The sequence below is a fragment of the Lipotes vexillifer genome, unplaced genomic scaffold (genome assembly GCF_000442215.2).
Source record: "Lipotes vexillifer unplaced genomic scaffold, Lipotes_vexillifer_v1.1 scaffold1011, whole genome shotgun sequence".
In the NCBI taxonomy this organism is placed as follows: domain Eukaryota; kingdom Metazoa; phylum Chordata; class Mammalia; order Artiodactyla; family Lipotidae; genus Lipotes; species Lipotes vexillifer.
Window position 1 is genome coordinate 2,672,071 of NW_006787698.1, and position 21,169 is coordinate 2,693,239.

The following is a 21,169-nucleotide window of genomic DNA, read 5'->3' on the forward strand; positions in this document are numbered from 1 at the left end:
GGTTTGTTGAGTTATTTGGAATGTAGGCTACGGTTTGCTATGAATGAAAACAATCATACCGTATATTTTAGGAATTTTTTCTTCACCATTGCATTTCACTTTGCAAATTCAATATCAAGAATTATTTAGACTGTCTATATTTCTTGTTTTCTGTGTTTTCCTTTATTTTTAAAATTTCTTATTCTGATTCAAATTTTATTTTTCTGGAGTGGATTTTGGAGTACGTTTTTCAGAAAAGTCGCCTGGGTGGTGGAGTTTCTGAATTCTCACATACATGTCCAAAAAATTTTTAAAGAGGGATTTTAAAATTAATTATTGTTAAAACGTTTACCAATAAAATAACAATTCACCACTTAAAAAGTTATAGTTTTGAGAAAGCAACATCAGCATAACATTAGGACACTGAGACCAAAGTTATCCCTGTTCTCATCACCCAATCAAATAAATGTTTCTATCTGTCTGCAAGTTACTTATTCATCCTGGTGAATATTTGGATGTTCAATCTTAGCATATTTGCAGAAATACTACAAATTAATTTTATAGTCTACAGTATCACTTAATATTGTACTTTGGAAAGTTTTTCCCTTTCTTATCTTGCTCCCTCTCTTTTTCAACCCTTGGACTTCTTTAGTATAATTAATTTTTCTAGAATGAGAACTTCCACATCTTTCTTCTGTTTCTTTCACTATGAATATATATGTAACATTTAAAAGATCATAACTGGTATTACTTTCTAAGTTTGGATGCTGGTTGGGCTGGAAGAATGATTCTGGGAAGACAGCTGTGTACTCTCAGAACACAGGCCACCCAGCACTCAGTGGAAGGAAGCATTGAGGGGCCCTTCGTCATCCTGGTCTACTGGAGCATTGTCTTCCCACTGCCCCCAGACGGTAGGTGTGTGTCTGCTCCAGGGCCCTTTCCCACTTCTGCTCTCTCCCACACAGCAGGGAGCACCAAGTATTTTGGCACAGCCAAAGCCCGTTATGACTTCTGCGCCCGGGACCGATCAGAGCTGTCCCTCAAAGAGGGTGACATCATCAAGATCCTTAACAAGAAGGGGCAGCAGGGCTGGTGGCGAGGGGAGATCTATGGCCGGGTGAGTTGGGGCGGAGTTTGGCAGCCCCAGGGAAAGGGTGTGGGGTGAGCTGGCTCTAGTGAAGCTCAACAGCACGATGGAGTGGAGTGAGTGGGCAGGGGCTCGTGTGAAGGGCTTCCCTGGTAGGAAGGGATGAAGGGACAGAGATTTTATTTATGCGCCTTGCATTTATTTATTGAGCACCTACTATGTGTCGGGCATTTAGCTGGGTGCCAAGGAGACAAAAATGAGCACAGTACAATCACTGCCCTCCTGAAACTCATAGTTTGGTGAGAAGCACAGACCTGTAACCATGCAGTTACAACAGTGAGTGGTTGAGATTGGGGAATCATAAGGCACCTTGGGAGCCCCCAAGGAACCCCCAGCTCATCCTGGGAGCAGGTCAGGATGCCTTCTGAGAGACCAAGCTGATCACTGAGGGATGAGTTAAGTCAGCCAGGTCATGGGTGGTGGGAGGTGTGGGAAAGTATTCCAGAGGAACCAGCACGTGCAAAGGCCCTGGGGTGAGAGAGTGATTGGCATGTTTGGGGAACACAAGGGGAGGGATTTTTCTATCTTGTTCACTGCAGTATCACCAGTGCCTGGAACAGTGATTGTCACATAGTATGTCAATCAATATTTATTGAATTCATGTAAAGGCAGAACTGAGACCAACCGCTTTTGCCTTTTGTGATCTTTTGTCTGCCTGAATTTGGACTTTCAGGAGGGAACTTAAATTTTCTCAAAAAAGTTCCTGTCTGGTTCTTATTTTTGTCTCACAAGGCAGAGAGTGTTCTTTATTTCATCTGCTGATGAATTCCTAGCCTCTAGAATACTGCCTTGCTTGTACTGATTTCTCAAAAAATACTTGTTGAATGAAGATAAAGACACTGGTTAGAAGCTTCAATTCTACCAGAGGGAAACACGTGAAAAGTGACCTAGATAATTGCTTAGGTGAACAGTTTTAGGAACCTTGGAGGGTAAATTTAGTGTGTGGTAGAGAACAGTTAGGGCTTGAGGGGGGATTTTGGGATGTTTAGGAAGTTTGGGGCTGTAAAGAATTCATCCATCCATCCATTCATCCTTTATTTCATCCATCCATCCTTTATTCCAACCATCCATCATTCCATCCATCCACCCATCCATCCATCCATCTTTCCATCCATCCATCCATCCATCCATCCATCCATCCATCTTTCCATCCATCCATCATTACATCCATCTTTTTTTTTTAACATCTTTATTGGAGTATAATTGCCTTACAATGGTGTTAGTTTCTGCTTTATAACAAAGTGAACCAGCTATACATATACATATATCCCCATATCTCCTCCCTCTTGCGTCATCCATCCATATTTTCAACAAATATTTATTAAGTATCTACTGTGTGCCAGGAACTATTCTAGGCTTTTGGAACTCAGTGATGAATAATACAGACAAAAATCTCTGGCCTGTTGTAGTGAAGGGAGGGGAAACAGACAAGAAGCCCATAAATAAGTAACATATATAATCAATTAGATGGTGAAAAGTGTTACGGAAAAGCAGGAAGTGGGGATAAGGACCGTTGGGGTGGATGGGGTTTGCAATTTTAAATAGGATGGTTAGGAAGCTCTTACTGATAAGGTGACATATAAGTAAAGGACTGTAGGAGGTGGGAGTGGTCAGCCGAGGGTGTATCTAGGGGAGGTACTTTCTGGGGTAGAAGGTATGGCAGGTGCAAAGGCCCTAAGGTAGGAGGGAACCTTCCTGGTGTGTCGAGGAACAGTGGGAGAACGTGCAGAGGCTGCCCTGACCACTTCTCCCTGTCTCTTTCCAGGTTGGCTGGTTCCCCTCCAACTATGTTGAAGAGGATTATTCTGAGTACTGCTGAGCTTTGGCACATTGGCAGACAAATGAGAAACTCTAGGCTCTGAGCCTGAGATAAGCAGGCAGTGGGCCTCGGAGATGTGATAGGTCCTGGCGGGCTGAGAGTCCTGGACTGTGGAGGGCTAGCATCCAGCTGGCAGGCCTCCTGGGATGATGCCCTGCCATGGCTAATTTATAATACACTGATTTCCTCTTGGGTCCCCTTGAGAAGGCAGGGCTCAAGTCAACTGCTCTTAATAAAATGATGAATGGATGGACTTGTGTCAGACCTGGGAAGGGAAAGATAGGAAAGGGCATTGGGGCACAGACAAAAGCCCCCTCACTAATTCCTGCTTTCCAGCTCTATCACCTTTCTCTGCCATTTAAAAGAAAACCTGAAATATGAAATGGGACCCCCACGTGGCAGGAACGAATTTTACGCTCACAGATTCCAGATCACAAAAATGTAACTCTCATTTTTTTTCTGTAATAGGACATAATTACTATTTGAAGCCTCTCCAGTTCTGCTAAGTGGTAAAAACTTCATCTCAGTTGAATCTGGGTCTCCTGAGTCAATTCTCTCCAAGGTCATGTTTCAATTCCAGGGGCTTTGGCACTGGAGTGTTGGAAAGACTGCTGGTTCTTGGTGGTTATCTTCCATCACTGCCTCCTGCTGAGACGTAATTGCTTCTGTTTCATCTTTGGTGCCTCTGCATTTTCCACATCCCTCTTGGCTCACGCAGCACATCTGGCTGTTTCCCCTTAAATGCTGAGTGGAATGACTGTACATCCTGGTTTCCCCGGGACAGTCCTGGCTATTGCCCTAGTGTAGTTATTAACCACAATCCTTTTCATTCTCCAAAGTGTTCTGGTTTGGATGATAAATTATACAGTCACTGTCTTAGGTTGAGCTGCTCCAGAAGCAGAGCCTGAGACAAGGATTTGGGGGTGCAAAATCTATCTGGGAGGTGATCCAAGGAAGCAGCTGGGATGGAGCAGGGAAGAGAGATGGGAAGGGGAGGGAGACACAGGGAGCATGGATGAGGTGACAGCTTTGGGCAATGGGGGCTCCTCTTTATTCAGGGCCTCTGGAAGTCAGTATAAAACAAGCCTTGGAGTTGACAGGCAAAGGAGCTGGGGTATTTATCCACCAACTTCCAGTCGTCATTGCTTGAGAGCTGCTTTTACATAGGCAGTACATTCTCTGGTGGCCAGAGAACCACAGGCATATTTGGAGCCACTGACCTGTGGGGACCTTGTCAGTACTGGGGCGCTATGGGTGGGATGCTGACAGGGTCTGCACAGTCCTTTGCAGCCATCCCTACTCAATGGATGCTGCCATATGCAAGGTGTGGGGAAACTCCGTAGAGCCTGCTCTATCCTGGGGTCCAGGGAAACTTTAGTCCTCATCTGGTATCACCGAATGGCAGAGCCCCTATTTTTGTCAGACTTCAAGACTTAGCTCTGCTTAATCTGATTAATGACCATTCCATGGAGAATCCAAATGCCTTTCCAGTGTTTTTGCTTCTGTTTGGTGCCCTGTAATTTTGGGCTATCTTTTAGACATCTTGAACCCGTTGGTCTAAGGCACACGGATCCTACCAGTGGTCTGTGGATCCCTGAGGAGCTTTGAATCCTCTGAAAGAAAATCCAGAATTTGCATATATCTGCATTTTGGGGGGAGGACGATGTCTCAAATTTCACTTGATCCTGAGGCTGTTTAGACTGGGGTTGGGCTAATAGGATATAGGGATGCATCTCTGGACCTGTCTCTGAGTTTAACTGTCTTTCCCACCCAACTCCTCCCATCCACACTGGGAAACCATGATCTATTTTGTTGCAGGAAAAGTTGACTCAGCCTGAATGCTTTTCTGCATCTATAGCCAGGCTTTCTTTTTACTTAATAGAATTTATTATTTAAAAAAATTGTGGCAGAACACACATAACATCAAATTTACCATCCTAACCTGTTTTACCTGTACAGTTCAGTAATGGGATGAATATTATACTGTTGTGCAATCAGTCTCCAGAAATTGTCATCTTGCAAAAGGGAAACCGTCCCCATTGAGCGATGAGTTCCCTCTTCCCTCTCCCACTGTCCCCTGGCAACCACTTTGGCCAGACTTTTATCTAGAGACCTTGAGGGCTTAGATGGTGGGGGCTCAAAAGCCAAGAATCAGCATCTTTAATTAGGCTTTTGAAGTTCGGAAGCCAGGAAGGTGCTTCTTTGGTAAATCTCCTGCAGGAATAACTCTTTGGAGAAAAAAAAATGATGGTGGCCAAGGCTGAGGAGGGGCCATGGGCAGTATATTAATTTGATGGAAAATAGTTAATACTTGTGAATATTACTCCACCCCCCCTGATGATGGAGGCAGCCCCCATGTTGAACATTCAACGTTGCCTGGTACCACGATAGTAAGCTCTTCACAGACGTTATCTAATATAATCTCACAACCAGCTTCGTGGGCAGTTGAGCATCTTGGCCAAGGTTCCAGGAGGATTCTAAGGTCAGCTCTGCCCTTATCAAGTTAGCTGTCACGTGTTGGAAAAGTGACTTCACCTTTCTGAACCAGAGAAAGGTAAATCACCTGTTTGAGAGCATAGTTAGTTTGTGTCTAAGTGTAAAGCCGCTTTCTTCACCTTCTTAACCATTGTTCCAGTAGCTGGTGGGGACCTAATCATTTCCTTAGTTCTCTCCCCAGCCCCAGGTAAGCCAGCGCCCAGACAGCACCTGTGCACACCTGGCCAGGTGCAGGATCCAGACTCCAGAGTCTGGTGTGACGTGTGCTCCGTGTTTGAAGGGCTGTGAAACTGGGAAGAGGGTATTGGAGAGGGAATGGAGTTCCAAGGGTCAGGGATTATGGGGAGGGGCTTCTGCCCTCCCCCCCTAACTTCTTCCTGAGCCACGCCATGAATTTACCTAAGGTGGCTACCTGGGTTGTCGTATTCAGTGGTGTCAATGAGGTTGAGGTCATGGACTTATTCTTGGCGGTCTTGAATCACTGTCCTCCAGCCCCAGGCTGAACTTTGAACTTGAGCTCTAACCCTGGTCTTGGGGGTCTTCGGATGGGTCTTTAAGCCCCAGCACATCACAACCTGTATCAGTCAGCTTGGGCTGAGTATTGCTGCTGTAACAAACGACCCCCCATCCCAAAATCTCACAAACAGCTCCTTCACGCATTGGCCTCAACTCTGCCGAAAAAGTTTCTGGAAGGAGAAGGCACTGCAAGAATCACACTGTTGGAGACCTCCAGCCTTGGGATGTGTCAGGCTTGTGGCAGAAGGAAAAGAGAGATGGCAGGACCACTCAGTGGTTCCTAATGTTTCTTCTTGGGGATGACAAGAAGACATTTCATTGGCCAGAGCAAGTTGTATGGCCCAGAGTAACATCCGTAGAGCAGGAAGGTTTACTCCTCCTCCAGGGAGAGGCAGTGACTACTTGGAACAAAACCAGAACCTGCCAGAGAGCCCGTTCTATCATTCATTCATTCATTGATTCATTTACTCACTTCATTTATTTATTTGGCTGTGTTGGGTCTTAGTTGCGGCACACGGGATCTTTGTTGCGGAATGCAGGATATTTTGTTGTGGCGCGTGAACTTCTCTCTAGTTGTGGCGCGTGGCTTAGCTGCTCCATGGCATGTGGAATCTTAGTGCCCCAACTAAGGATCAAACTCACGTCTCCTGCATTGGAAGGGGGATTCTTAACCACTGGACCACCAGGGAAGTCCCCTCACTCACTTTTGTGACACTGGCAGTTATGGGTTGACTGTGTCCCCACAAATTTGTATGTCGAAGTCCTAACCTTCCCAGGACCTCGGAATGTGACTGTATTTGGAGATGGGTTCTTTTCCGTTCTGGAGCACAGGCTCCGGACGCGCAGACCCAGCAGCCATGGCTCACGGGCCCAGCTGCTCCGCGGCATGTGGGATCTTCCCGGACCGGGGCACAAACCCGCGTCCCCTGCATCGGCAGGAGGACCCTCAACCACTGCGCCACCAAGGAAGCCCTGGAGATGGGTTCTTTAAAGAAGTAATTGAGTTAAAATGAGGTCGAGGTCATTAGGATGGACCCTAATCAAATGTGACTGGTGTCCTTCTAAGAATTCTAAGAATTGTATCACACACACACACACACACACACACACACACACACACACAATGGAATACTACTCAGCCATAAAAAATAAAATAAAGCCATTTGCAGCAACATGGATGGACCTAGAGGTTATCATACTAAGTGAAGTAAGTCAGAAAAAGGCATATACTGTATGATATCACTTATATGTGGAATCTAAAAAATTATACAGATGAATTTATTCACAAAACAGAAACAGACTCACAGACATAGAAGACAAACTTATGATTGCCAAAGGGGAAAGCATGGGTGGCGGGGATGATTTGGGAGTATGGGATTAACAGATACAAACTACTTGATATAAAATAGATAATCAATGAAGTCCTACTGTATAGCACAGGGAACTATATTCAATATCCTGTAATAAACCGTAATGGAAAAGTATATATATATGTATAACTGAATCACTTTGCTGTACACCTGAAACTAACACAATATTGTAAATCGGCTATACTCCAATTTAAAAAAAGAAAAATGGGAGGAATTTCGGGGAATGTGCAAATGAGCATTAACTCTGCTTAGAGGGGGAGGGAGAGAGTGAGGGTCTGGAGACGTGGTTGGACCTGCTTTCTTATGTGCCCCCAGAGGGACCAGGCAGACCTCTGCTGGAGGAGGCCACTTCTTGCTGGCTGGTGGAGGAGGGGCCTCAGGTGTGCCCTGGAGTGGCCAGCTGATGGTTGGAGACTTTGGTTCCAGGGAACAGCTGTCACCCGAATATACTGGCAGAGAAAGTTTCAAAAGAACACAGGGCAACCCCATGATGCCCTAACTCGGAAGTTCTCTGGTGCTGGCTGTCAGTTACATCCGGCTGTCACACGCACATACACACACACACACACACACACACACACACACACACACACACACTGTATTAGCTTGCTCAGTCTGCTGTAACAAAGTACCACAAACTGAGTGGCTTACTTAAACAATAGAAATGTATTGTCTCACAGTTCTGGAGACTGGAAGTCCAAGATCAAAGTGTTTTCAGTGGGGCTGTGCTCCCTCTGAAGAAGCCAGAAAGAAATCTATTTCAGGCATCTCTGTCTCTTACCTCCTGGGAGTTTTCTTAGCCTGTGCTAGCAAAACTCCAGTGTTTACATGGTGTCCTCCCTGTGTGCGTTTGTCTGTGCCCAAATTTCTCCCTCCTAGGGAATTCCCTGGCAGTCCATTGGTTAGGACTCCATGCTTTCAGGGTCGAGGGCTGCGAAGCCACAACAAAACAAAACAAATTTTTCCCTCCTATAAGGACACCAGTCATACTAGATGAAGGGCCCACCTTACTCCAGCATGGCCTCAAATTAACTCATCACATCTGCCAAGACCCTATTTCTAAATAAGGTCACATTCTGAGGTTCTGGGGGTTAGGACCCCAACATGTGAATTTGGTTTTTTTTGGGGGGGAGTGCAATTTAACCCATAACACACATGATGGATACAAAGCCCCTTGTGAAAATACACCCACATAACAGGCCAAGCATATGCACAGACTGTCATGAAGAAACACAGCCCCCCAAATACACACAGATGGGCAAATACAGCAAATAGAAACCGGCAAGAAGACTCACAGGTGGTCATAGATAGACAGACAGACAGACAAAAAGGATCTACCCACATCCACAGCAGCAAGCAGACAGCTCCAGAGATGCACAGACACAGAAATACTCCCCCCCGCACTGCGACAGGCCAACAGACCCCAGACCCAAATACTCCCCTCCCCAAACACCAAAACGGACTGAAATATGAACAGAAACACATACACAGGTGTAAAAATACTGACACCTCCTTTCAACCTGCAATTCACAGGTGCACTTATAAAGCTATAGATACGGAGACATATATCTACTCAGCCAGGCATGGAAACACACCCCAAACACATAACAGATGGTACCTGAAATAGGAAGACAGACTGACAGATACACACCCTCAAATATATTCACTCATACACCCTGCCCTGGGACCTTACTAACCGCAATGAAGGCATCCACAGGTGAAATCGGACAGATACCCATTGGCTCAAACATTTATAAACATCACAGACACACACACACACACACACACACACACACACACACACACACACACGCATTACAAAGGCAGATAGCAACAAAGTTAAGCCAAGCTTGCCCCCTGGTGGACACTAGCAGTAGTGCCCCAACCTCTTTGGCTGATACCTGGATCCCTGATTAGGGCAGGGAGGAGAGACCAGAGAAAGGTAGGTGTGTGTGTGTGTGTGTGTGTGTGTGTGTGTGTGTGTGTGTGTGTGTGTGTGTGTGTGTGTGTGTGTGTGTGTGGTGTGCTTGTTCACAAACCTGTCTATATGGGCCTAGGTTTGGGCACCAGAAAGGGCCACTGATGCTTTTGGCTTTGCAGCATCATCACACTGCCCAGGGGTACACCCTCCGCACCCGATTCATTCACCCCAAAGCACAGGGAAGGGATCCACAGAGGTCTCATTTCAGAGTCTTGTTGGATACAAACACTCGCAGCCTCATGTGGGTGAGGCAAGAGGGAGAAACAGAGTCGGAGGAGCCTAGAGGGATGAGTTTCTTGGAAGGAGAGGTTGGATCTGGGTCTTTGAAGGATAAGCATGTGTTTATACTGTTGAGAAGGCACCTACTGTAGGTGGAGTGGGCTCTACCCAGAGCCTTTTACTCTGGTCCAAAGGCTCTTCCTCTTTAATCCCTTCCAGGGCTCAGTTTGGGCTGTTGAGTTAGTACCCTGTATCTCCTGGAAGATAAAGTTAAGCCAAAGAAATGACTCTCTAATGGTGGAATGGCAATGAAATCAGGCACAGGGCAAATTTTCTTTCTTTCTTTTAAAACCCAGTTTATTGAGGTATGATTGACATGAAAAATTATACACGTTGAGTGTATACATTGAGATCAGTTTGGGGATACGTATCCACCTGCGAAACCATCACCACCATCAAGGCCATCAACATATCCATCACCTCCCAAAGTTTACTCCTGTGGTGGATTTTCATGTTGGGGCCTCATTACATTTCATGGGGACTGTTGACGAAATCTTATCCTCGGGGACCCAGCACACTGTTTGAGATGGGGCAGGAGGGGCTCAGGTCCCGTGAATCTTTCCCCACTGTGTCCTCACTTCACCAGTTTGAAGCTGTGTGCTGCCCCCTTGTTGCCTTCTCCGACTTTAAGCTTTCTGCTTAGACTGTTCCCCGACCAGGCTGGAAGAGCAGGCTCCAGGCCAGGCTTACAAGTTTGAGCTTTAAACTGCAGGAGGTAGGGAGCCATAGAGTAAGGGGATTTAATCAGTGGATGTTGGCATGTCATTTTACACCTGCTATGGCTGATTTAAAGTCATTTAAAGTATCATCACTTTCTTTGTCTCCAGTAATATCTCCCCAATTTCCAATCCATTCTGCAAAAGCACAACCGATATCATATAATCCAGGCACCAAGCTGAACCCTTAGGATGACCCACAGGGCCCTATATAATTTGCATCTCCCTTCTTTCCCTGGACACACTGACCTCTGGAAGCAGGAAGGGGCAGGAGAAAAAGCTAAGCAAAGATGCGGCCTCATCTTGAGTTTACTTAGAGATTAGCTTCATGGAGAAAAAGGATGTAGAGTAGCAGGGTAGAGAGTATCTTGATGGTGGTGGGTGGCTATTATTGATCAGGCAGCCTCGGAAGCATCTCTGACATTTGAACTGAGACCCTGAGTGAATGGAGAGAGTACACCATGGAAAAGCAGGAAGGAAAAACTTGTGCCTCAAGCAGAGGAAATGGCAAGTGAAAAGCCTCTGAGGAGGCTGTTGAGTCAGTACCCTGTATTTTCGGGAAGAGAAATGCTTTTAGCCAAAGGAATGACTCTCTAATAGTGGAATTTCAGGCAATGAAGTCAGACATGGGACAGATTTCCTTCTCCTTTTTTTTTAAACCGCTTTATGGAGGTATGAGGAATGAGCTTGGTGAAATCAAGAACTAGTAATAAGGCCAAAGTGGCCTGAAATAGAGAAAAGAGAGAAGTAAGAGGTTGACAGGGACAAACCACGGTGAAAACTTGGGATTTTTTCTAACCTTAATGGGAAGCCAGTGTTTCTGTATATACTTGCATTCTGTAGAAAAGTGCTTGGTTAGGGGAATAAGGGGATACTGAAACTCATCCTGAGTTAAGCTGCAGGTGTCAAAGGGGGGCACTGTTCTCTAATTCTCACAAAGACTTCTTGCAGAACTTCAGTGGTTACCATAGGAAGCTACTGAAGGTTTATAAAATTTATAATTTTTTTATTGTGGTAAATATGCATAATATATTCACACCATAGCTTGGACCCAAGTTTGGTTGGGTAACAGATAGATATATTTTGTATGTCCACTCATCTGCTGACAGACATTTGGGCTGTTTCCACCTTTTGGCTATTGGGAATAGTGCTTCTAAGAGTGGTTTTTACCGCTCGTAAATGGTTGAAGAGGGAATTTCCTGGCGGTCCAGTGGTTAGGCTTTTACTGCAGGGGGCGCGGTTTCGATCCCTGGTAGGTGAAGTAAGATCCTGCAAGCCGCGTGGTACGGCCAAAAAGAAAAACGAAAAAAAAAATGGTTGAAGAAAATCAAAAGAAAAACAATATTTCATGACAAGTGAAAAGTATATGGAATTTGAATTTCAGAGTCCACAGAGAAAGTTTTATTGGCACACAGCCACACTCATTTACATGCCATCTACGGCTGCTTTCACAGTAAGATGACAAAGTGGCAACAGAGACCCAAAGGCTTCCAAAGTAGAAAATATTTGCTACTTGGACCTTTACAGAAAAAGTTGCTGACCCCTGAGCTAAGGGATCACAAGCCTGGCTTTTAGCCATCTACTTTGCCAGCTCTGCTTGGATGATATAATAAAACCCTTTTATTGCATTTTATTGTTATGTTCTCCCACGTTTGGGAACTGCAGCCTGACCAAGAGAGAGCCCCACCATCATATCCTATAATAATAATATACATGTACATGGATGTGTATGTATGTAGTGTGTTGTAATAGTGATAATATGGTTGATGTTTGTTGACTGTATTTGTTACTCTAAATGCTTTTGATGAGTTACTTCATTTAGTCCCTATGATAACTTTTGAAGAGTAGACACATATATTGTTTAAATTAATTAATTTTTAATTTAAGTATAGTTGATTTATAATGTTTCAGGTGTACAGCAAAGTGACTCAGTTATCTATCTATCTCTACATCTGTATTCTTTTTCAGATTCTTTTCCATTATAGGTTATGACAAGATATTGAATACAGTTTCCTGAGCTCTACAGTAAGACCTTGTCATTTATCTATTTTATGTATAGTAGTGTGTATCTGTTAATCCCAAACTCCTAATTTATCTCTCCCTCCCCTTTCCTCTATGGTAACCATAAGTTTGTTTTCTATGTCTGTGAGTCTATTTCTGTTTTGTAAATAAGTTCACTTGTATCAATTTTTTTAGAGTCCCCATATAAGTGATATCCTATGGTATTTGTCTTTCTCTTTCTGTCTTACTTCTCTTAGTATAATCTCTAGGTCCATCCATGTTGCTGCAAATGGCATGATTTCATTCTTTTTTATGTCTGAGTAATATTCCATTGTATATATGTATCACATCTTCTTTATCCACTCCTCTGTCGATGGACATTTAGGTTGCTTCCAGAAGTAGACATATTTTTTTAGTAGATAAGAAAAGGGAGGGTCAAAGAGGCTATCACGTTTTAAGGTCACATGCTAAGTGGTTGGAGCTGGAATGTGAGTGTGATGGGTTGAACTGTGTCCCCCCACCAAGTGCATATGTTGAAGTCCTCACGCCCAGGACCTCAGAATGTGACTGTACCTGGAGATGAGGGTCTTTACAGAGGTGATCACATTAAACGAGTTCATTAGGATGGACCCTGATCCAAAAGGACCGTGTCCTTAAGAGAAGAGGAGATTAGGATGCAGACACACACAGAGGGATGACCGCGTGAGGACACAGGGAGAAGACGGTCATCTACAAGCCAAAGAGAGAGGCCTCGGAGGGAACCAGCCCTGACAACACCTTGACTGTGGACTTCCAGCCTCTATACCATGAGAGAATATATATTTGTTGTGTAAGCCAACAACACCTAGACTGTGATATTTTGTTAGGGTAGCCCTAGCAAACGAATACACTGAAACTAGCTCTATCTGCCAGCATATTCTAAGCTCATGGAATATGAGCTTAGAATATTTCTTGTTTGGGCTGTCTCCTGCTGTTCCTCTCCTTCCAGAATCTTCCTTCCTTTCAGAGGCTCAGACCTCGAGGGCCCCTTTCTTCTTACATTGTTGGAGAGCTGTTTGCTCAAATACTGGCTCCTACTTGCTTGCGCTTTGGGGTGGGGGGGCCCTAGGCTTAGGGAGCAAATATGATGATGTATTATTTTTCTCTCATAGCTCTGTCTATCCACATCCTCTTCTGGTTCTACTTCTGGTTCTGTCCAAACGAGGTCTAGTTACAGTTCCTCTAGCTGTGAGATGGAATGATAACTAGAAAACCATTCAGGAAACTGAGTTTCTGCAGATATTTTGCAGAGGGAGAGTAGGTGTACAGCAATGCTTGCAAACACCAGTGATGCACGCGCAGGGAAATGGAAATGCAAATTATGACACATTCACTATGTAGGTTCAAGGGTGTAACCAGGCTCTAACTACTGATGTGGAAGGATTTCCAAGAAACATTTCTAATCTGTCAGGGTGCAGTTAGGAAACATGAACTGTACTAGTTTTTGTTGTTTCATTTTAGTTTTAAAGGAAGTATAGATTTAGATCATTCCTAAACTTGCTAAGGTCATGTGTATTTATCATTGTGAAATAACATCAGCTTTCTATTTTAAACAAATGTTTAAATGAAAAAGAGACCACACTTCACTGGAGAAACTCTAAACACATGTCTTCTGATCCCTTTACATAACATAAAATAATTTGGTCCCTTTATACACAGTACGCGCAATATAACAATTGGGTCCCTTCATCTGGCATGCGCAATAAAATAATTTGGCAGAATGCTGGGTCTAGGTACTCTTTACTTTGGAGCCGATCTTACCAAATTTATTGAGGGGGTGATTTATGTACAACAAACTGCTTCCTTTCACAAGTGTAAAACTGGATGCATTTCCATAACTTCTGCCACAATCAAGATACAGAATGTTTCCATCATATCCCTAAGTTTTCTTGAACCCTTTTGTAATCCTTCCCTCCCTCCACTCCTGGCCCTAGGCAACTCTGGAAGCTGGCACCTAATTTCCTCTGGACCTCAACTCTTTCCTCTTGTCGATTTTCTTTGTATCTCACTGTGACGATGGCTATAGGCTGAGTTCTGTAAGTCATCCTAGGGAGTCATTGAACCGGGTGTGGTTCTCGGGGATTGTCAACAAACCACCCCTGCCTGGCAGGGGTCTGAGGAGCCCGGATAACTACGAATCCTTCTAAGGAAGCTGTGGCTCTGTCCTTCATCAACTGCATCCCTCCTAGGACTCCTGTTCCTTTTGTCCAGCTCCCACGCCCTCAAATCTCTGGTCATCTTTCTGGGGCCAGGGGAGGGTCAGGAGACTCATCAGCTCCTCTTTCTTTCTTCCTTCTCATTTGTTTCTTAGTTTTCTGGGATACAACAGCCAACAGAATTCCTTGCCTACCCCAGAGGATGTTCCCAGTCTTTGGAGAGAAACAGACATTCAAACAAGCACAGATCATACTGAGTGTTGGGATTCGGGGAGCACAGAGGAGGTCTGTGCTAATCCTGAAGTGGAGGGCAGGGAGGGCTTTCTGGAGGAGGTGAAATTTACATGGGAAGGCTCCCTGGAGGAGGTGATATTTGTATTGGAAAGCTCCCTCCCCCACTCCCCACGGGAGGAGATGATATTTACATGGGAAAGATGCATAAGACATGGGGTGAGTACCCAGGTCAGACCTGGGGTCAGGAGACAGCTTAGTGTTTAATGGCTGGGAGGGATTCTTAGGCCCTCCTGGAAGCTGACTCTGCCATGAGGATTCTTGTTTCAGGGTTGATTGCGGGAGGGCATTTAGCAGAGGACAAGTGAGGGGAACAGGGTAGGACAGAAGAAAGAGTTGAGCACGGAGGTAGTCCTAGCTGGAGCCCAGCCTCTGCCTGACCCCACGGGCATCCCTGGAGCCTGAATAACACCACCCAGCTGACCTCACGTTTTTGTTTTGTTGTTTTTTTTTGCGGTACGCGGGCCTCTCCCGCTGCGGAGCGCAGGCTCCGGACGCGCAGGCTCAGCGGCCATGGCTCACGGGCCCAGCCGTTCCGCGGCACGTGGGATCTTCCCGGACCGGGGCACGAACCCGTGTCCCCTGCATCCGCAGGCGGACTCTCAACCACTGCGCCACCAGGGAAGCCCTTGACCTCACTCTGGAGTGAGGTTTTGACCTCCATGACCATCGGTTATTGGCCGTGGGCTGGTTCTGAGGGTTTGTGCAGGCATTGAACTGGAGAGCAGTTCTCTGGAGAACAGGAAGCTGTGAGCTGTTAGCAGGCAACACCCACAGCAGCTGGCGGATGGGTGTCCAGCTTCAAGGGTGCCTGGACATGCCATCGACAGTGTCCACTACAGGAGACTTTGGCTAGTTTAGGATGACTGGGGCTTTGGAGGGAGAAAGAAACAATGAAGTCAGAGGGGGACCAATATAAGACTAGGCAGAGTATTTTTTTTTGTATTTGCATTGTGGTTTTTATTTTATTTTTTAAAAATTTTTATTGGAGTATAGTGGATTTACGACGTTGTGTTAGTTTCTGCTGTACAGCAAAGTGAATCGGCTATAAGTATACATATATCTTCTCTTTTTAACATTCTTCTCCCATATGGGTCATTACAGAGTATTGAGTAGAGTTCCCCGTGCTATACAGTAGGTCCTTATTATTATCTATTTTATATATAGTGGTGTGTATATGTCAATACCAATCTCCCAATTTATCCCTCCCTCACTTTACCTCCCCAGTAATGATAAGTTTGTTTTCCACCTCTGTGTCTCTATTTCTGTTTTGTAAGTTCATTTGTACCTTTTTTTTTTTTTAGATTCCACGTATAAGCAATATCATATGATATTTTTCTTTCTCTGTCTGACTTATTTCACTCAGGAGGACAATCTGAGTGGTAGGTCCATCCATGTTGCTGCAAATGGCATTATTTCATTCTTTTCTATGGCTGAGTAGTATTCCATTGTATTCCATCCCTCTGTCGATGGACATTTAAGCTGTTTCCATGTCCTGGCTATTGTAAATAGTGCTGCTATGAACATTGGGGTGCATGTTTCTTTTTGAATTATGGTATATTAGGCAGGGTCTTGAGTGCTGTATTAATGAGCCTGCACTTCATCCTGAGGGTACTAGGGAGCCATGGGGGGTTTTAGAGTACAGGAGGAACACGTCAAGTTGGGTAGGGCTGCCCTGGAGCCACCCTCCCTCCGACACCCTCATTAAGACTGAAGATGAGTATTGGATAAAGAAGATGTGGTACATATATATAATGAAATGCTACAAAATAGTGCTGCCATTTTCAGAGATGTGGATGGACCTAGAGACTGTCATACAGAGTGACGTAAGTCAGAAAGAGAAAAACAAATATTGTATAATGTCGCTTATATATGGAATCTTGAAAAATGGTACAGATGAACTTCTTTGCAAAGCAGAAATAGAGTCACAGATGTAGAGAACAAACTTACGGTTACCAAGGGGGGAAGGGGGGTGGGATGAACTGGGAGATTGGGATTGACATATATACACTACTATGTATAAAATAGATAACTAATGAGAACCTGCTGAATAGCACAGGGAACTCTACTCAGTGCTCTGTGGTGACCTAAACGGGAAGGAAATCTGAAAAAGAGTGGATATATGTACACGCATGACGGATTCACTTTGCTGTACAGCAGAAACTAACACAACATTGTAAAGCAACTACACTCCAATAAAGAAAAGAAAGAGTACAGATGAGTGACGTCTCTGGGGCTCCTCCAGACTGACTTCTGTAATCTTGAGTGTCCCTCAATTTCCCCTTTGCCGGGAAAGTCACAATAGTTAGTCTTCCACAAGCCACTTTATTAGAATTGTGCATTTCCTTCCCTTTCTTCTCCCCCTACACCTGCTCTCATCCCCGGAGGATCTCTGCCGTCCAGGTTTCATAGCCTCGGTCACTTCTTTAGGGTTTGAAGGGTGACTGGCAGCTGGCATCCCCAATCACTCACCGGGATCCCAGACCACATCTGTGGTCAGTAGAATAATGCGGCTCCCCCCATCCCCCGCCAGGTTGGCCACATCCTAGTCCCTGGAGGCTGTGAATATATGACCTTCTACCGCAAAAGGGACTTTGCGGGTGTGATGAAGTTAAGGGTCTTGAGACAGGAGATTATTCTGGATGATCTGATTAGGTCTAATGTAATCACAAAATCCTTTTAAGGGGGGTGGAAGGAGGGTCAGAGAGAGAAGGAGATGGAGAGAGAGAGGGAGAGAGACTGCAGACAGAGGGAATGAGACAAATCTATCATCTATCTATCATCTATGTATCTATCTATCAATCATCTATCGCCTATCTATTTATCTATCTACCATCTATCTATCTATCTATCCATCTGTCTATCTATCCATCCATCCATGGAGTGAACGTGTGTGTGTGAGAGAGAGAGAGACGGAGAGAGAAAGAGAGAGAGGGATTTTGGAGATACTGCATTGCTGGCTTTGAAGATGGAGGAAGGGGCTTTGAGCCCAGGGATGTCGGCTGTCTCCAGAAGCTGGAAAAGACAAGGAATAGAGTCTCCCTTAGAGCCTCCAGAAGGATCGCAACCCTGCTGACATCTTGATTTCAGCCCCGCTAAGACTCATTTGGGACGCTGACCTCCAGACCTGCAATGTAATAAATTTGTGTTGTTTCAAGCCACTGTGTTTGTGGCGATTTGTTTTGGGAGCATCAGGAAACTCATCCACAACCTCGTCTCGCCCCCAGGCCCCCTGAGGAATCTGGGCTTGGTTGAAAAACCTTACCTCCAAAGGTCAATTCGTCCTTCGGCCCCAGACTCCCCATCTACATCCAGACATCCCTCCATTCTGCTGTTCCTGCCTCCTAAATTCCTCTTCATCTCCACAGCCCTTGCCCTCCTCCAGGTCACCACACCTTTCTTCTCTCCATCTCCCCACCCATGACCACATCCTGTCTGACACCCATACTACACAACACAAGTGTTGTAAAATACCAAAGTGACCGTTACTCTTCGCTAAAATCCCTTTTATTGCCCTGCGGAGACGGTCTAAACTCTTTCATGTTCAATGGAAGGTCCTGCCTGAAATGGACTTGCTGACTCTTCTAACTGAGTCACTGCTGGCACCATGCCTCCGATCAGTAGCTGTGACCACTTATTATTGACACAATGTCAATAATAACTGATAATATTGAGTATTATTTTTGCCAGGCAGGATTTTATGGCTTTATCACATTAAACCTCAAACCCTATGATGTTATGATGATCCTCTTTTTTTTTTTAACTGACAGGGACAATTGCTTCTAAGTGTATCAGTTGTCTCCTGCTGCGTAACAAATCACTCTCCAAATGTAACAGCTTAAAACAACACATTTTAAATTTTCTTACAGTTTCTGAGGGTTGGGAATCTGGGGGTGGCTTAGCTGGGTGGAGCTCGATCAGGGTCTTCTCAGGAGGTCACAGTCAAGCTGTTGGCTGGAATCTGAGTTCCCCCTCATGTGGGCTTCTCCATGGCACTGCTTGAGTGTCCTCACAATGTGGTAACTGACGTCCCTTCAGTGAATGATCCTGGAAAGAAAGAGGGAGGGGAAAACCACCATGATGCTTACAACCTCAGATGTCTCAGATCCCACACAAGGTCACATCTTCCTTTCTCTGTTCCTTAGAAACAAGTCACTAAGTCCAGCTCATACTCAAGGAGAGAAGAATTAGGTTTCCCCCTCTTGAAGGGAGGACTATCAAAGAATTTGAGTAATAGCCAAGCCTTGGAGATTTTCCTGTGTGTCAGGCTCTGTCACATACAGCCATTCCTCTGATGCTCGCCTCAACCCCATGAAATATGTCCTGCTTATCAAGCCCATTTTACAGATGGCATGTTGAGGCATAGAGAAATTAGTTGCTGGAGAAGGTGTGGAGAAAAGGGAACCCTCCTACACTGTTGGTGGGAATGTAAATTGGTGCAGTCACTATGGAGAACTGTATGGAGGTTCCTTAAAAAACTAGAAGTAGAGTTACCATATGATCTAGCAATCCTACTCCTGGGCATATATCCAGAGAAAAACATAATTTGAAAAGATACATGCACCTCCAATGTTCACAACAGCACTGTTTACAATAACCAAGACATGGAAGCAACCTAAATGTTCATCGACAGGTGAATGGCTAAAGAAGATGTGATATATTTATACAATGGAATACTACTCAGCCATAAAAAAGAAGGAAATAATGCCATTTGCAGCAACATGGATGGACTTAGAGATTATCATACTAAGTGAAGTAAGCCAGACAGAGAAAGGCAAATATCATATGATATCACTTATATGTGGAATCTAAATAAGTGATACAAATGAACTTATTGACAAAACAGAAATTGACTCACAGACATAGAAAACGAACTTATAGTTACCAAAGGGGAAAGGGAGGGGAGGGATAAATTAGGAGTTTGGGGTTAACAGATACACATTACTATATATAAACTAGATAAACAACAAGGACCTACTGTATAGTACAGGGAACTATACTCAATATCTTGCAATAACCTATAATGGAACAGAATGTAAAAAAATGAATATATATCTATGTATATATATATATATATACTTTGCTGTACACCTGAAACTAGAACAACATTGTAAATCAACTATATTTCAATAAAAATTTAAAAAAGAGTAGGTCTGTGTCTTTATTCCCGTCTTGCCCCTAGGTTCTTCATGACTTTTTTTTTTTCTTAGATTCCATATATATGTGTTAGCATACGGTATTTCTTTTTCTCTTTCTGACTTACTTCACTCTGTATGACAGACTCTAGGTCCATCCACCTCACTACAAATAATAACTCAATTCTGTTTCTTTTTATGGCTGAGTAATATTCCATTGTATATATGTGCCACATCTTTATCCTACTAGAGAATGGACTTGAGGATATGGGGAGGGGGAAGGGTAAGCTGTGACAAAGTGAGAGAGTGGCATGGACATATATACACTACCAAACATAAAATAGAGAGCTAGTGGGAAGCGGCCGCATAGTACAGGGAGATCAGCTCAGTGCTTTGTGACCACCTAGAGGGGTGGGATAGGGAGGGTGGGAGGGAGGGAGACGCGAGAGGGAAGAGATATGGGAACATATGTATATGTATAACTGATTCACTTTGTTATAAAGCAGAAACTAACACACGATTATAAAGCAATTATACTCCAATAAAGACGTTAAAAAAAATTTAAAAAAGAACTTGCCCAGGACCACACATAACTAGCAAGCGGTGGAGACAAGATCTGGACCCCTGGCGATCTGGTGTTAGAGTCTGTTTTTATCCTCCAGAGCTTCTCTTAACAAAGCTCCATTTATCTTCCTTCTCGGTGAACTTTACTGTATTTCTGTGCTGGCTCTTAATTGCAGCCTCACTGGGTAGGGTCTCCTGATGAACAGAAGGAACCACTGATGAATCTGCTTCAGTGATCTTAACTCCAAGGTGTATATTTTGCCTTGCACAGAGCAAAAAAGGAGAATATAAAAACAAGTGGGGCTCTACTTCCCAAGAACTTGGTGCTGGTCTTTGCACCTAAGTTTTGGCTTGGAGCAGGTGTTCTTGGTGCCCGTCCACACCTGTGACCTTCAACCCTTAGGGCACACTAGACTGACATGTGCCAGCCACTGCATTTTGTTATCAACAGGGTTATGAACTGGAGCCCATTCTATCTGCTTGGAGGCCAGGTCTTGGGTTGACACAAGGCTCAATCAGTGACTGACAGTAGCTGGTGGATAAATACCCCAACTCCCTCCCCCGACAGTTGGGATAACTCTGAAGAGGGTGCTCTAGGTTACCTTCTAGAGGTCCCCAGCCACATTAAATTTCAGTTTCTTATTGGGTAACTTGCCTGATAACATTCACTGCAGGCTCTT

The 21,169-nt window shown here is 44.5% G+C and overlaps 1 protein-coding gene across 3 annotated transcripts in view; it reads left to right on the forward strand.

Moving 5' to 3' along the window:
* The window catches only part of VAV1 (vav guanine nucleotide exchange factor 1), a 54,582-nt gene extending 51,384 nt beyond the window's left edge, over positions 1–3,198 (forward strand). For all 3 annotated transcript variants that reach the window (XM_007460583.1, XM_007460584.1, XM_007460585.1), the window contains 2 exons: positions 945–1,096; positions 2,892–3,198. In XM_007460583.1, the coding sequence (XP_007460645.1) occupies positions 945–1,096; positions 2,892–2,945 (206 nt within the window). In that variant the 3' untranslated portion in view covers positions 2,946–3,198. The remainder of the gene's footprint in view (positions 1–944; positions 1,097–2,891) is intronic.
* The last annotated feature ends 17,971 nt before the right edge of the window (positions 3,199–21,169 follow it).